The sequence below is a fragment of the Schistocerca piceifrons genome, chromosome 11, assembly GCF_021461385.2.
Source record: "Schistocerca piceifrons isolate TAMUIC-IGC-003096 chromosome 11, iqSchPice1.1, whole genome shotgun sequence".
NCBI lineage: Eukaryota > Metazoa > Arthropoda > Insecta > Orthoptera > Acrididae > Schistocerca > Schistocerca piceifrons.
In genome coordinates this window covers 25807773-25825655 of record NC_060148.1, presented here as the reverse complement: position 1 = coordinate 25825655, position 17883 = coordinate 25807773, and the positions used below count along the sequence as shown (strand labels likewise).

The following is a 17883-nucleotide window of genomic DNA, read 5'->3' as shown; positions in this document are numbered from 1 at the left end:
AGTAAAGTGGTGAAGTACCATTGATACCACAACCTGACCAGATGTTGGATAGAGGGGAAACGAAGATGATGATGATGATGATGATGATGATGATGATGATGATGATGATGATTCTGTATTAACTGAATTTAAAATTCAGAGGGGCCTGCCATGGATCATTGAAATTCTGTGGTTACTAATGAGAGATTTCAGATTAAGGCTACATACCTTAGTTACCTTAATTTGTGACTATTACAGCGCCATCTATCACAAAGTGAAATAGTGTTCTTGTATATTTCTATGTTTGTAATGAGCAAAATTTTCTGTAATCCAAAATTCTACTGGTCCTTGTTGTTAATCTAAAACAGTTAAATCCAGTGTACCCATATTTTTAAATCATTGTATAATTTGCAAAATGTTTGTTCTTATACCAGTCTTCCGGGACACCCCCCCACCCCACATGTTGAGTGAGTCAGTATGCAGTGAGTTCATAACAGTTAAACCTATGTATGTTGGTCTAGAAGATATTAAGATTCTAGCATTACTGTGCTCGGTTGGAATTTCATGTCCGTGAGTTCATCCAATAATTATGTAATACCTGAAACTGATTAACCTCACACAAATTCACCACAGAAATTAATGACCGAATCAGACTTAAACACTGACGTATGACAATGTTGAGTAATGATTGGATTGGATTGTTTGGGGGAAGAGACCAAACTGCGAGGTCATCGGTCTCATCGGACTAGGGAAGGATGGGGAAGGAAGTCGGCCGTGCCCTTTCAAAGGAACCATCCCGGCATTTGCCTGGAGCGATTTAGGGAAATCACGGAAAACCCAAATCAGGATGGCCGGACGCGGGATTGAACCGTCGTCCTCCCGAATGCGAGTCCAGTGTGCTACCACTGCGCCACCTCGCTCGGTGTTGAGTAATGAAAATGCAGTCTTGCTGTACTCTTGTGGTTACTTTTGGCGATTATTCAGTCTGACAAACATTCTGATATGTTCAAATTTGCACAGAATTTACACAGTGATCTGTTTTGACCTATGTTGATTGCTTATTTTCCACATTTCAAAAATTGAGAACTGTTGGTGGGTGGTTACTGCATTTGGACTGCAACTATAGAACTGTTGTCCAGATGTAGTATGTAGCTATTTATTTCTGTATCAGACTGAAGTAAGAGGGACCCGAATGGGCCATGAACAGTAGTTCAGATAAGTGTTATTACAGTGTTCGAGGTTAGTTTTGCTGTGCACTAAATTGAAAATAGCCTACTTGCATCGCAAACTTATCACCTACTTTTCTAAAGTGGTGCTGGCTATGGAGGATGTCTGCACAGGTGGATAGTGTAGGCTACAATGTGTTCAGATTTGACTTTGTTGTTAGCTTTCAATTCTGAACTTGCTGCAGCTGTTAACTAACTTTCGTTGTTGACAATGTTGGTGCAGATACACACTTAACCACTCCTGATGTTCTTCTTCCACGCAAATCTTAAAATTTTAAGAAATTTCAGCTTCCTGTGAAGAAAAACCCACATCTTTAACAGGTGCTTCCACTGTATCTCAATGTACAATCACTTATTGTAGTTGGACATTTAGTAAGAGGGAAACAACAATCGTATGTACAGTTTATCATACATTTGACAAATGATATTTTTAGGCAGCTCTCTGGACTACTACTGTTCTACCATGTCACTCAGCATTGTCATGGTACAAGGAATTTCTCAGTGATGCACTGCACTACTCCAAACTGGGTCACTGGTTAATGGAGGTTATACAAACACAAAACAGATACTGCTGCTTGCGGGGAAAAAACTGCCACACCTTGAAAAACTTGCAGTGTCCACCCGTATAAGCATTAGATGGATCACAGATGTTGAAACCACAAAAAATTTCTTTCCTGAAGTATTAAGTAGTTTCAGCTATTACTACCATATTCGTCAGCATCTACGAGGCATGTTTTCTTAAGTAAGTACTGTTTTGAAATTAAAAAAAAGACGTGCTAAGATACCTCAATAATTTTATTTTTACATGAAATTTTGTACCTTAATCTATGCACTGATGCAATTACAGTCTGATTCTTCCTTGTTTACTTTGTGTACTGAGTGTTTAAGATGCCTCCGATAATCGTGAGTCCCGCCGACTGTGAAGTACGGGCTGTTATAAGATTTTTAGTGCTAAAGGGGTTGATATTTATGATGAGATTTGTATAGTTTATGGAGAAAACATTGAGTGATGGAATGGTAAGAAAGTGGGTGAGAGCATTTAAAGATGGCCGCACAAATGTGCACGATGAACAATGGAGTGGGCGTCCTACAGTCGTTAATGAAAGTTTGGTGCAGGAAGTGGACAATAAGGTGAGAGAAAATGGACGCTTTATGATTTCCTCCTTGCAGGATGACTTTACTAATGTTTCTCGCAGTGTTTTGTGTGGCATTATGACCGAGCACTTGAATTACCGAACATTGTGCGCACGTTGGGTACCGAAAATGTTGACGGATATGCACAAAACCAACCGTTTAGACAGTGCATTGACATTCCTTGAGCAATACCACAATGATGGTGTTGATTTCTTAAGCCAAATTGTTACGGGCGATGAAATGTGAGTGGCTTACGTCACACCAGAATCAAAGCAACAGTCCGTGGAAATTGAGCAAGGGCATCGTTTTGCTGCAAGGCAATGCCCGTCTGCATTTGATGAATCAGACCAAAGATCTCATTACATCTTTTCGATGGGAAACTCTAGATCACCCTCCGTACAGCCCCGATCTTGCACCTAGTGACTACAATCTGTTCCTGGATTTGAAGAAACACCTGAGCGGTCAGTGTCTTCGAGACGATGATGAAGTCAAAACGGTGGTGATGCAGGGTTAACAAGTCAGGTGGCAGACTTCTATGAGGAGCATATTCAGAAACAGGTACAATGTTATGACATGTGCCTCAATATTGATGAAAATTATGTAGAAAAGTAGATTAAGGTTCAGGATTTCGTGTAAAAATAAAATTATTGGGATATCTTAGCCCATCTTTTTTTAATTTCAAAACATTACTTACTTAAAAAACATGCCTCATAGTTAGAAGTAGAGCAATGTATCACTCTGCCAAAGTTAAGCCACAGCTTGTACATAGTAGTGGAGATACACATTCGATGCTAAGTGTCTAGGCCATTCTCTCAGGACCCTGTTGGGATGGTACAAAGAGGGGCTTTGGTACAATTGTTCCGCTCCGCAGACCGTTATCCTGCTGATACGTGTATCAACTTTTACCTCTTGATGTATCGGAGTCACCGTTTTCAATATTACTCACCATAGTGGACCTGCTACCAGTGCCTCTAGACTGTGACATGTCCAATTGACAATGGACTTCAGATGTAATAGGAGTGGATGCTGAAAGAGATCCCCAGTGTATTCAACCCACTAAAATGGACACATGTGCAATACCTCTTCTGTATTGCAAATACAATCTTTCCACTGTACCCCTGTGTGTGAGCAGATGTCTTTACCTGAAGAATAGATCATACGTATTTACGTACTGATATATTACAGAATGACAGTTCTCCTACATTCAGCTGTTGTGGTATTTACATTATCACACACATCCGCACTCCACACTCTATGGCATCAAAGGCACCACAGAGCTGTGATGCCGAAGCATAAGCAGTCCTCCAAGGCTGGTGGAAACACCCACTCTGTCCCACCTTATCAGTATTCAGAGTTGACGTTTTTTACACCCAGTCGGCACATACAGGAAAGCAGAGAGCGCACAGAGGATCGTTCCACACTTAACTACCTAAATTTTTCTGGATTCTACAAACATCTTTAATTGGCCTTGCAACTTACCAGGCAAATGGCATTCACTAATAAATGATTGTGCCTGTCAAATGCCAATAACTGGAACCAATGCTACTTTCCCACAGAAGGGCAAGTGAACAACCTAAAATTAGCAGATGGCTTGTTTCAGAGTGCATTTATGCTAGGACTGTTGATATTTTTAAAAATATTGGGAATCTGATATATAGATATTTAAAAAATATCATCAGCACTTGATATATCAAAAAAAAGGTATCAGTATATTGGTGGAAAAATTACTGACATGCCTGCCTATAAAAATATCAACTGTGCATTGTAAATATATTGCTAGTTTTAGAACTGTGTATTTAAGTATTGATTTATTATTAGATATTTTGTAAATTGACAAGCTAGCAGCCTGCCTATCCCTCTTAGAGAAAGAATTGAAAGGAAAATGATGCTCATTCACACTTGACGATAACCACTTTATTAACAGTGGTAACTGCTTGTAAGTGTCAAAATAAAAGGTGTCCGACGGATCTGTTGTTCAGTTTCGTCATGTATCAGATTTGTTCAGAGCAATGTGTCAACTTCCCTGTTTTCTTCTTTTTTCCCCTCCACTTCTGCAAACGCCAAAGACCTAGCAGTTAGTGTCAAAATTGCATGGTGACGCTAAACATTGCAGTTTCTGTCGGTAGTGCAGATTACGTCAGCATTTCTCCTCACACGTCTCTGGAAACGGCAATGACCAACCTTGTAATTTAGATTTTTGTTCATCATTTTCAGCAACTGTTTCTTCACATTGTAAATCTAGTTATTTCATTCACACTGCCACCCCCACTGCGGTCAGAGTTCTTCTTTAGTGCCACATATGCTTACTTCGTACAGTCAAAGAGAAAGATTGGACGGAATGAAAGCTCGGAAAGTAGTAAGACTCCTTCACACAGTGATAATAAATAAAATCACGTACTACTACAATTTCAAAAGAACAACTGCAAATATTTTCTGAAAATTGTGAAAAATATAATATAAAATCAAAATATTGGCCCTCGATATCACCATTTTGATATTGATATTTTGGGTAAAAATATTGCCAATATGTACCAATATTTTTTGGAAAAAAATATCCATATATCGGTATATTGATATTTTATCAACACCCCTTATTTACACCATAATGCATATTATATCAAGTGGCCAATGAATCTGTCCGTGAATTATGAAAACAAACACATTAACACTTTAGAAAACACTTGATTGAATAACAATTCACAACCAAAGATTCATCAGTACAATATTATTCCAAGTACAAACTGAATTGCTGACGTTCTGCAAGTGCATGGAAAGCACTTTGCGGACAAATTACATTCTTGTGAACTCAAAAATGAAGGACATCACATAGTGCTCAAAAGACATCTGGCTACTGGTATTTCAGTCCTGACCTCAAAACAGACTTCCAGAGTGCCATACTCAGCTCACATATGCGAGCAGCACTTTGCTGCGTAAACAGTCTTACCTGATCAGCTGGATGCTCTCAGTTCAGTAAGTCACATGACCACTACCCTAGTCAAAACTCCATCTGCAGCCAACTACATTTGTTCACGAATGATCACTTATATTTAGCATTTAAATCATATTCACTGAAATTATTTATCACAAAATTTAAACTTTCTTCAGTTCATAATTGTTATAAAATACACACTTTCTTTATTAAAAAAAAAAAAAAAAAAAAAAAAAAAAATCGGCACATCTCTGGACTCCACACACACACACACACACACACACACACACACACACACTCTAGTCTTACTATATTTACACCTTCCATTTCAACACTGCATTATTCAAATGTTATTTTTTCTTTTTAATACTAATTTTTAACTTGTCATTCAAAAGACAGTTAAATCTTATATGGATTAAAGTAGAAATGTTTTGTTTTGGATGGTTTGTCTTGGCACTTATTTTGTTTAAATCATTTTTCTCTCTTGTTGGAAAATTATTGGTGAAATTTCCAGCAGTATATATATGTTACAGCAGATGGTGCCACAGATATATGTATCACAGTGCAACACTTCCCACTGCCCCCTGTTACCTGACAACCTGAGAGGTTACAGGTGGAACATGTTACATGAGTGTATGCCCTATGTAGCCAATATGCCACGACTGCAATATTTCAGAATGCTACTCAAAAATAAGAGGACCATTACTCTTTTTTGTAAGAAATGCCACAAAGCATGTCCACTTAAATATTTCATGTTCAGTGACTCCCAGAGGGTTCTGCAGTCTCAATATAACCACATTATTGTGGTTAACTTTAACTGAGAATGTGGTGTTCCTTGATCACTAAAATTCCATCACAGTAAAAATCTGTTGGCAGTGCTCATTTAGAACATGGAAAACATAAAGTTTCCTTCTATCACCAATGTGAAGAGTGTGCAAGAACTCTAGTGGATAGGGATGGCAAATGAAAGCAAATGTCTAGCAACAAATTTCCTGTGAAATGTACCTCATGACTTTTTCGTGAATATTGGACACACATTCCTTGGCATTTTATTTAAGATGTAGCATTTGTTTGGCACGAGCAGGAATGAGTTCCTCCAAAATGGAGTGCATATTGTTTAACACTCTCAGTAGAGGCCCAGTATTAATCCATGTCAGCAGAATCCTGGCAATTTTAGCTATGTTCAAAAATTTATATCTTGGAAGACATTGAACATATAAATACCTCCCCCCCCCCCCCCCCCCCCCAAAAAAAAAAAAGGAAATGTGCCATAACATCTTTATTTCCTAATATTTTTGCACCAAATTAATTTTGATCACCTTCAAAGTATTCTCCATTGACCACAACACACTTCTTCAAACAATCCTTCCATTGTTCAGAACAGTTTCTAAATTCATTTATTGGGATGTTCTTTATGTCTTCCAGCAATTTTTGTTTTACTTCCTCCACAGTGGCACAGCGCTTTCCTTTCATGTCCATTTTGAGTTTGGGGAACAAAAATAAATCACAAGATGATAGATCCGGTGAGTAGGGGGGGGGGGGGGGGGGGGGGTCAATCGATGTCATGCCATTTTTGATCAAAAACTGCTTTACGGAGAGAGTGGTGTGGGCCAGCCCATTGTCATGTTGGAAGAACCAGCCGTCTGTGTGCTGAAGATCTGCTCTTTTCTTCAGATACTCTCCCTCAGTTTCACAAAACCTCCAGGTATAACTCCTGGTTGACAGTCTGATCCAGGGGAATGAACTCTGCATGCACAACACCTCTGCAATCGAAGAAATAAATGAGCATTGTCTTGATGTTTGACTTCACTTGGTGAGCCTTTTTGGGATGAGAGCCAATTGTCTCCATTGGCTTGATTGCTGCTTCGTTTTGGGATTGTATCCATAGCATCACGACCCATCACCAGTAATCACCTAGGAGAAAAAAATTCAGGGTCCTCTTTGAGCTGATTTTGAAGCTCAAAAGATGCCTGAAGTCGACACTCCCTTTGCTCGTCTGTGAGAAGGCAAGGGACAAATTTAGCTACAACCCTTCTCATGTGCAAATCTCCAGATAAAATCCTCTGAATTGAACTTGATTATATTTCAGACATCTCGCAGAGTGGATCAGTGGTTCATCAAAGGTTTCACGAATGAGCGCATTGATTTTCTTGACGTTTTCGTCACTTCTTGGTGTTGAGGGTGTCCTGGATGGGGTTGGTCTTCAATTGACATTTCTCCATTTTTAAAACGTGAAAACCAATTGTAAACTCTGGTTTTACTTATGGCAGTGTGCCCATAAGCAGTCTCAAGCTTTACAGTAGCTTTCGTGGCCGATTTTCCCAACAGGAAACAAAATTTCACAGCCATGCATTGCTCTTGACAATCTGCCATCACGTTTTTGCCGAAATGAAAAAAAGTTGTTTTACTAAAAAAACTCTCACGGGTGAGACACAACTTTGCACACTGACTCAGGTGGCATGACCGTGATGGATACCTGGTCAAACAATGGTTTCCTCGCTCTATCTCCCCAATGCAGCCCAATTCCAGTTACTTTTGGGTCCCCACTCGTAATGTGGACAAATGATATTACACACGACAATGTTTTCTAAAATTAAAAAAGTCATACATTCATATGTGTAGAGTAAATGAATTCACAAATATATAATGATTAGTGCTGAATACTCTATTTGAATACAATAGCACTTTCTAAATGGATTTATACATAATTTTTGCATGAAACATTTTAAAACAGGGTTTCATACACAAGGCCATACAGCACTGTTTGCACTGATAAAGTGTCCTCTTGTGAGATGCTTTCCCACTTTCTTTGAGTTTGAGGGTGGTAAATGTTGCAGTAAATGCCTTTGTGTCAGTGAGCCTACAAATCCGTTTTCGTTATTTGTAGCTGTTGGCAAGGTTGGTAATGAAATCAGTTATTGTCATTTTCTTGCTCTGAAATGTACTGTGTAATCAAAATGCACTGACTACTAGTAGTAGGAGCAAATGAAAAAAAAAGTTTCCACCACCATTTTTCAGTTCTGTGCGACACACATTGTACTGCAGTCACCTTCAAAGACGCTTGTATCACCTAAATCATCTTCACTATCTAGAGCATTGATAGGGACTCCAAAATTTTGCAAATCAGCAATTTCATCATCAGATAAAATGTGACATGCCATTTCTCTCACACAGAATACCGATAATGTGCTCCATCTACAGGCAAAAACAGTGACTCATAACGAACAAAATACTGTGAAAATGAGATGTACATTTGTGCCAACTATCTGTGCAACTAATGAATAACAGTATAAGCATCGTATATTAAGTATCAATGATGCAAAAACAGTGTGAAGTGCTTTTAATAAAAAAAAAAAAACGCTGGCAAGTAGAACTTACGGGCTTGGCACTTTTGTAATGCAGTGCGTCCAGTGGAATCGGAAGGCTTAGTACTGAAAGAACCTCGACAGCTGCAGTGGGCTGGACATGGTAGATTTGCATGCCTACCTCAATGAATCACTCAATGTGATTCTGCAAATGTTTCTATGGCAACACCTTAACGTTCTCACACCTTTACAGTTATAATCTTACCTGCAGCCATTTGCACTTCACAACTGGGAGGTTGCAACAGTGCCAGTTAGCTGTCAGTGGTCTTGTTATGTCATCTCAACTGTAGTGCAGGTGTGACTGATTGTTTCTACAGCAGAAGAGTATGCAGATGGTAGGTGTCATGTGAGTATAATAAGAATTGCGGGGTTTGTAGTGCTGCAGTATACTTTGCAGAACACTGGAATGTCGTAGGTGCATTGACCAGGAAAAAAAAAAAATAGTGCCACTTTCTGCCGCAAGGCAAAAACTTGATGCTGTAAGCAGTCCAAATGTGGTGCAGATGCAGGGGCAGGGAATAGTGATACATGATCAAACACGTAACAGTGGTTTTGGCAGTTTATTAGGATATGGTCACAAGTTACAATGTGTTCGAAATGATCTTTCAGCTAACCAACATGCTACATCTGTAGCATGGCACGGTTGACAGCTGCACACAGCACATCTGGTGTAATCGGAGCAATATTTCCACAGGACTGGAAGAAGGTCCAGGTCATAGCAATCTGCAAAAAGGGTAGAAAATTGGATGCACATAATTACCGGCCAATTTCACTGACATCGATTTGTGTAGAATCGTGGAACATATTTTGTGTTCAGACATAATGACCTTTCTACAGTGTTATTACAAATGATTGAAGCAATTTCACAGCTCTACAATAACTTTATTTTTTGAGATATTTTCACAATGCTTTGCACACACATACAAAAACTCAAAAAGTTTTTTTAGGCAATCACAATTGTTCGATATGTGCCCCTTTAGTGATTTGGCAGACATAAAGTCGATAATCAAGTTCCTCCCACACTCGGCGCAGCATGTCCCCATCAATGGGTTCGAAAGCATCATTGATGCGAGCTCGCAGTTCTGGCACGTTTCTTGGTAGAGGAGGTTTAAACACTGAATCTTTCACATAACCCCACAGAAAGAAATCGCATGGGGTTAAGTTGGGAGAGCGTGGAGGCCATGACATGAATTGCTGATCATGATCTCCACCACGACTGATCCATCGGTTTTCCAATCTCCTGTTTAAGAAATGCCAAACATCATGATGGAAGTGCGGTGGAGCACCATCCTGTTGAAAGATGAAGTCGGCGCTGTCGGTCTCCCGTTGTGGCATGAGCCAATTTTCCAGCATGTCCAGATACACGTGTCCTGTAACGTTTTTTTTGCAGAAGAAAAAGGGGCCGTAAACTTTAAACCGTGAGATTGCACAAAACACATTAACTTTTGGTGAATTGCAAATTTGCTGCACGAATGCGTGAGGATTCTCTACCGTCCAGATTCGCACATTGTGTCTGTTCACTTCACCATTAAGAAACAAATGTTGCTCCATCACTGAAAACAAGTTTCGCACTGAACACATCCTCTTCCATGAGCTGTTGCAACCGCGCCGAAAATTCAAAGCGTTTGACTTTTGTCATCGGGTGTCAGGGCTTGTAGCAATTGTAAACGGTAAGGCTTCTGCTTTAGCCTTTTCCGTAAGATTTTCCAAACCGTCGCCTGTGGTACGTTTAGCTCCCTGCTTGCTTTATTCGTCAACTTCCGCGGGCTACGCGTGAAACCTTCCCGCACGCGTTCAACCGTTTCTTTGCTCACTGCAGGCCGACCCGTTGATTTCCCCTTACAGAGGCATCCAGAAGCTTTAAACTGTGCATACCATCGCCGAATGGAGTTAGCAGTTGGTGGATCTTTGTTGAACTTCATCCTGAAGTGTCGTTGCACTGTTATGACTGACTGATGTGAGTGCATTTTAAGCACGACATATGCTTTCTCGGCTCCTGTCGCCATTTTGTCTCACTGCGCTCTCGAGCACTCTGGCAGCAGAAACCTGAAGTGCGGCTTCAGCCGAACAAAACTTTTTGAGTTTTTCTGCATGTCTGTAGTGTGTCGTGACCATATGTCAGTGAATGGAGCTACAGTGAATTTATGAAATCGCTTCAATCATTTGTAATAGCCCTGTAGACTCTGAGAAGCTCATCTGCAGAAACCAGCACAGTTTTAGGAAACAGCGGTCATGCGAACACAGCTGGCCCTCTTTGCGCATCATATACAACAGGCTCTAGATACCGGCTCCCAAGTTGATTCCATATTTCTCGACTTTCGAAAGGCATTTGACTTAGTTCCTCACTGTCGCTTGCTACAAAAAGTGTGTGCTTATGGTCTATCTGATGACATATGTGGTTGGATAGAAAGTTTTCTGACAGACAGGGAGCAGTATGTCATCCTGAATGGGGTGAATTCAACAGAAAGAAGCGTAACTTCAGGTGTGCCCCAGGGCACCGTAATAGGTCCTCTGTTTTTTACGATTTACATAAACAATTTGGTTGATGGTATTGACAGCACCATTAGACTGTTTGCTGCTGATGCTGTAGTCTACAACATAGTAGTATCACATGAAAGTTGTGAACAAATCAATGAGGATTTGCAGAAAATAAATGTGTAGTGTGATGGCTGGCAGTTCTCTCTCAATATTAGTAAGTGTAACCTACTGCATAGAACAAGACAAAAATCCCCATTAATGTACAAGTACAAAATAAATTCCCAGTCTTTGGAAGCAGTAACGTCCATCAAGTATCTGGGTGTGACTGTTCGAAATGATCTCAAATGGAATGATCAGATTACACAATTAATGGGTAAGGCGAACTCTAGATTGTGGTTTATTGGTAGAATCCTGAAGTGATGCAGTCCTTCAACAAAGGAAATAGCTTACAATTTGTTAGTTCATCCAGTCTTGGAGTCTTGTTCATCTGTATGGGACCCTTACCAGTTGGGTCTGATTCAAGAGATTGGGAAGGTCCAAAGAAGAGTGGCAAGATTCGTGACTGTTACATTTAGCCAGCATTACAAATCTCATAGAAAGTTTGAAGTGGGACACGCTTCCAGATAGATGATGCACTAAACAGAAGGGGCTGCTCACTAAATTCCGAAATCCGATCTTCACCGAGGATGCAGAGCATATATTATTACCACCAACTTTCAATTCACACAATGATCACCATTCAAAGATAAGGGAAATAAAAGCTCGTACTGAGGCATTTAGACAGTTGTTTTTCCCTCGTGTGATTTGTGAGTGGAACAGAGGGGAGGAAATATGACTTTGGCATGAATTCTGCCCTCCGCCACACACCGCTTAGTGGCTAGCAGAGTATACATGTAGATGTAGACATGTTATCCTCCAGATTGGGAGTAGCCTGTATACATCTCTGGTAGACACAATCTTTCAAGTTCACAACCAGAAGTCATATAGATTCAGATCAGGGGATCTGCAAGCCACTCATCATGAAGTTGGCTAGAGATGATACGGTCATTATGTAAGGTTTCTCGAAGCAAATTTGCATGAAAATAGTGGTATTGACACAGTTTCATTCTAGCAAAGCTCAAATTATGTGTTGCAAAATGAGGTCCTCATGAATGCTGATGTCGTCGTACACCTAACAGGCCTATGAGATTTCATCTCCTCGAAGAGAAATGGACTGAGAGTCAAGGAGCTTGTGAAACCACTTATCACAGTTATGTAAGCTGAGTGCAGTGTGATGGAGTAGATCCCCACGCAGTACAGTTCTGTGCAAACATGACACCGTACAAAGTAAAATTTGCCTAGTTTGTCAAAAGAATATTCCCCAGCCGTGTCATCCATTTCCGTGCCTTTCTTGGGACTTTATTTGGTGAACATTCTGAATTTTGCAGGGTTACAAAGGACCTGGAAGAGCAGCTGAACGGAATGGACAGTGTCTTGAAAGGAGGATATAAGATGATCAACAACAAAAGCAAAATGAGGATAATGGAATGTAGTCAAATTAAATAGGGTGATGCTGTGGGAAGTAGATTAGGAAATGAAATGCTTAAAGCAGTAAATGAGTTTTGTTATTTGAGGAGCAAAATAACTGATGATGGTCGAAGTAGAGAGGATATAAAATGCAGACTGGCAATGGAAAGGAAAGCGTTTCAGACAGAGAGAAATTTGTTAACATAGAGTATAGAGTTAAGTGTCAGGAAGTCGTTTCTGAAAGTATTTGTATGGGGTGTAGCCATGTATGGAAGTGAAATGTGGACGATAAATAGTTTAGACAAGAAGAAAATTGAAGTTTTCGAAATGTGGTGCTACAGAAGAATGCTGAAGATTAGACGGGTAGATCACATAACTAATGAGGAGGTACTGAATAGAATTGGAGAGAAGAGAAATTTGTGGCACAACTTGACTAGAAGAAGGGATCGGTTGGTTGGGCATATTCTGAGGCATCAAGGGATCATCAGTTTAGCATTGGAGGACAGTGTGGAGGGTAAAAATGGTAGAGGGAGACCAAGAGATGAATACACTAAGCAGATTCAGAAGGATGTAGGTTGCAGTAGGTACTGGGTGATGAAGCTTGCACAGGAGAGAGTAGCATGGAGAGCTGCATCAAACCAGTCTCAGGACTGAAGACCACAACAACCACCACCACCAGCATGAAATGCACTGCAAAATCTTTAGAGATGTTGACCAGGATAGAGAGAATTCCTGTGATGTAGCTCAAGTGCTGGCTGCAGGGTTTGAGGCATGTGCTACACAGTCAGCTATAACTACGGCAACTCCTTTGATGACTGCCATGAGAATGGGCCACCATCCTCTTGCTGCTGCATCTCTTAATTCATCTGCTTCTTCAAATTTCTCGATCATATTCTTCAGCAAATTTATTGGCATGGAGCCTCTTTGCAGCTATTTGTTGGTGATGCTTGTGCATTGCAGTGCTACTACTGCTGCCGCTCTGATAAGACAACTTTACCAGGAGTGCACAGTCTTTCTTCTCAATAGTCATTACGTTTTGTGCAGAAAACATAATTCTTCTTAACATTTCACACCAAGAGTTACTTCACAAAAGAAATCAAAACCTACATCAAAATACTGATATCAGAATGGGAAACATTTCTCATTCTGACTGCTTACAGCACCATATTTTTACCTGATGGCTGGAAGTGGAACTATTTTTTGGGTGTTCTCTATGAGTGTGCAAATTAATGAACATATGTATGTTGTTTCAGTGCTGTGCGATGTATACAGCCCACACTACAGCACTCTATCACTGTCAGTTTAATCGTAACCATCCGGTACCATGAAAATAGTGAGTAGTCACAAAATAGTCAAATGTTTTTGTGTAATAAAATTAATTCTAGGAGTTTAAATTGCCAAACCACCTCACAGTGACATTGTTTTGCTGCAGGTGGCAAGCTATATACTAATGTAAACAGTTGTATGGAATGTAACATTGTAGATGACACTTAATAATCACTATTGACAAAAAATTTTGTAGGCCTTATTTCCATTCATGTAGTTATTATTTGAAACATGTTTCCATTTTAAAGACCTGAATAAAAGTAGCTCTAAAATGGCACAAATGTGTTAAAATATATTTAGGCATTTAAAAAAATAGTCTTTTGTGGAATAACTGTACCTGAATTTGCTTAATTAAACATTTTTTGAAGGCAATGACAAAAAACTGTTATCTGTATTATGAAATGAATGACATGCAGATTTCTATATGTCCTTTATCATCACAATTTTAAAGGACAGCATGATATGATGCATTTCATAAAATCCCATAGTTAAACGTACATAATTCCAAGCATCAGAAACAAAAGCAGTTTACAAGGTTGCTCAGTACAGGCGATATTATTACATTGAATCTTTGCCTAAGTTAAGATAATTACAAGGGTAATCCCAAAAGCAAGGTCTCTTATTTTTTTTATAAGTACAGAACTCTATTTGCGTCGCAGTTGGTCACACTGTTACGAAGAGTGCTTCACACTCTGTGTGCAAACATGCGCACACTGTGCTGAGGTGCTCAGTCTTGGCTAGGCAGCCATTGAGAATGGAGCTCTCATTGGATGTTACCGCCAAGTGTGAATTGCATTCTGTTATTCAGTTTTTTAACGCAAAGGGCACTGCGCCGATTGAAATCCGTCGCCAATTGACGGAAGTGTATGGTGAGCTGTGTATGAATATCAAAAACATTCGTAAGTGATGTAGAGGGTTTGCAGCTGGTCGGACCGAAATTCACGACGAACAAAGGAGCGGGAGACTGTCAATTTCTGTGGAGACAGTGCTGAAGGTTGAGTAAAGCGTGCGTGAAGATCGGCGGATCACCCTGCCTGACCTGTGCACGTTGCTTCCTGAGGTTTCTCAAAGCACCACTCACATAATTTTAACAGAAACATTGAACTACCAGAAGAGGTGCACAAGATGGGTGCCACGCATGCTGACTGGAGACCACATGCGGCAACGAGTTGATACTTCCTGCACATTTCTTCACTCTTGCAGCTGAGCAGGACAACCTTCTGGACTCAATTGTCACGGCTGACAAGAACATTTGGCCGGAAAGTGGTTCACCTCCGATGGCGAGGTGAAAGAAGAGGTTCATAACTTTCTGAACAGCATGGTGGCGAGCTGGTATGACGTGGGCATACAAAAACTGCCACAGCTTCTACAAAAATGCATCGACAGAAATGGTGATTATGTCAAAAAATAGCTCAATGTTCAAGCTGTAAACTGATGTAAACCATTGTAGAAATAAACAGGTCTATGTACTTATAAAAAAAATAGGAGACCTTACTTTTGGGATTACTCTCGTAAGTCAATAACACATTAAGTACCAGTAAATTATCACAAATTAATATCTGGCAACCAGGCTGCTGAATTAGTAGTAGAACTCTCAATCATTTGTCTTAGTCATTTTAATAATGGCAGTGTGCTGTAGCCAGTGCAGCTATAAGTCATTGTGGGTATGTACTATTAATGACTGTGAACTGCTGAATGATAAGTTAATGCCATGACACTTTTGAGTTTATGAAATATTATTAACTATGATTTCCAACTCTTGCACATGCTTTACCAGTGATAATTCTGCATTACATGAAGTAATCAATGTCAGCCATGTTCTGCAAGAGTGACTCCCATACCAGTTCATATCCCTCCTTTTAACTGTTTCAAACTCACTTAAATACAATCGTGCTCTTCGTGCCCACCCCAGACTTGACATATTCCATATTATTGAATCCAACAATACGTTATGTCCATACTAATTGTGCTGCAGTTCTGAGGGAACCAATGGCAGAAGGAAAGGTACATTGTTCCTGACTAAGATGAATGGTGTTCTTACACTCCACCACTGAAATTATTCAAAGTTTGGAAAATACAAAAAAGAACCTTTTCGAAGCAAAAATGACACCCAAATGCTTAAACTTCAGCAGCTTACACCAATATCAAACTCATTTAAATGACAGTGAAATAATGAGTCACATTTCCCACCATTGATCCTTTTCTAGTCTTAAATTTATAAAGATTTATTTGCAACATACTAACATGTCTATTTCTTTAAGAAGGCATTAATACTTCTGTGATAAAAGTGTTTAAAAGTTGTGTAAAAGGTGGAATGAAATGATTAGAATGGTTTATAAAAGTTGCCAAGAAGTAGAAAATGAACTCAAGATCATGTGGAATGGATATTTTGAAGAACTGTGGAACGTAAATGGAGACCTGGACAAGGAAGAAGAAATTGAGTAAAAGAGAGACTGCAAGAGCAAAGAAAAGGACTTTACATAGAGAGAAGATGCACTGAGGAAGATGAAAGGAGGGAAAGCGTCAGATGTAGATAAGCTGAGTACAGAGATTGTGAGAGCAGGAGGAAAGTCGGAGATACAATGACTCTATCAAGTGACAAAAATTCTGTGGAAAAAGAGGAGGACCACAGAACACTCAAAGATTGTCCCAATCTCCAAGAAAAGTAATGGAAAAGAGTGCAAAAATTATCAGAGGATAAGGCTGGTGAGCCATTGTGCCACCTGTCTGCATCTAGTATAAACCATGAATTAGTATGAACGTTTTTCAAATGTCTGCGAGGCATGTAACTGAGGCAGGACGTGGGGACCATCCTGGTGTTCACCTAGTGGGATGTGGAAAACCGCCTAAAAACAACATCCAGGCTGGCCGGCACAGCGGCCCTCACGGTTAATCCACTGGGAGGATTTGATCCGAGGCCGGCATGCCTACCCGAGTTCAGGAAGCAGCGTATTAGCACTCTCGGCTAACCTGGTGGGTAGAGTGCAGATTATTACAGTTTGTGTTAAATAGTAAAACCTCTCAGTAGAACATACTTCCACAACACACACTGTAGCTGTGTGCCATACAGTAAATCGTTGTGACGTAACAGTTAACGAAACCTAATCTGTGTTCTGCTAACTGCTGGAAGCTGCAAACCTGACACAGCCACTTTCAGCTTGAGTGACAGCACTGCTGTATCTGTATTTGATGGGTTAAACATTACAGCGTGCATTAAAATTTACAGAAATATGTTGAAACGTGGTAGAGAAACATGTTGTAAACAATTTGTGCTCAAATTCAACCTTAGTGAAAGAAAGATGAAACAAAACTAGATTGTCACTAACCTTAATTAAATGCCAATAGCTGTCAGGATGTAGTTTGCTTGTTGTCTATTTTCTGTTCCTATTTGGTGCAAGGGAAAATACTGTTTATCTACATGTGTAGTACAGGGTAACAACTGCAGTCATACAAAGATTCTAACTCGCAGATACCAGAGGAAAGTGTAACGTCTTGCCAATGAATACAGATACGTTTTGACCAGTTCTCAAGGGAACATTGTAAACACGTGGTGCTGAATACTGTGCAAAAAGGTCATTTCTCACGGCAGCAGATAAAGCTGCACATCTTTGATGGACCAAACTAAATAAACTGGCCAGTAAATGGTTGGAAGCATGCAGTGTGGTCAGAAAAGTCATTGTTTTTAAAATGATGTGAGGTGTCAAGCACACCGATGGTCTAATGAGACATTTAACATGATTGTGACCCAGTGCAATTCATTTCGGTTTCACACAGTGTCCAGAGCACCGGAACATAAACAGAGCTCTGAGTGGGAACAGCAATGATGCAACTCAAGTAGGCCCATGTGAGGTCATCTGATGCCACAGTCTTTGATTCATTACCAAGAATAAAGTGCAGTTGTGTTGATGGTGTGAATGAAGCGGTCTACTGCCTGTCGAAT

At 40.0% G+C, this 17883-nt stretch overlaps 1 protein-coding gene across 1 annotated transcript in view; it reads left to right on the top strand.

The window, feature by feature from the left end:
• Nucleotides 1-16388, top strand: part of LOC124720250 (basic proline-rich protein-like) — a gene marked incomplete at its 5' end in the record, with an annotated part of 49381 nt that extends 32993 nt beyond the window's left edge. Inside the window, 1 exon segment of the mRNA XM_047245569.1 lies at nt 16253-16388. Coding sequence (XP_047101525.1) covers nt 16253-16388 — 136 coding nt within the window.
• Nucleotides 16389-17883: the final 1495 nt, after the last annotated feature.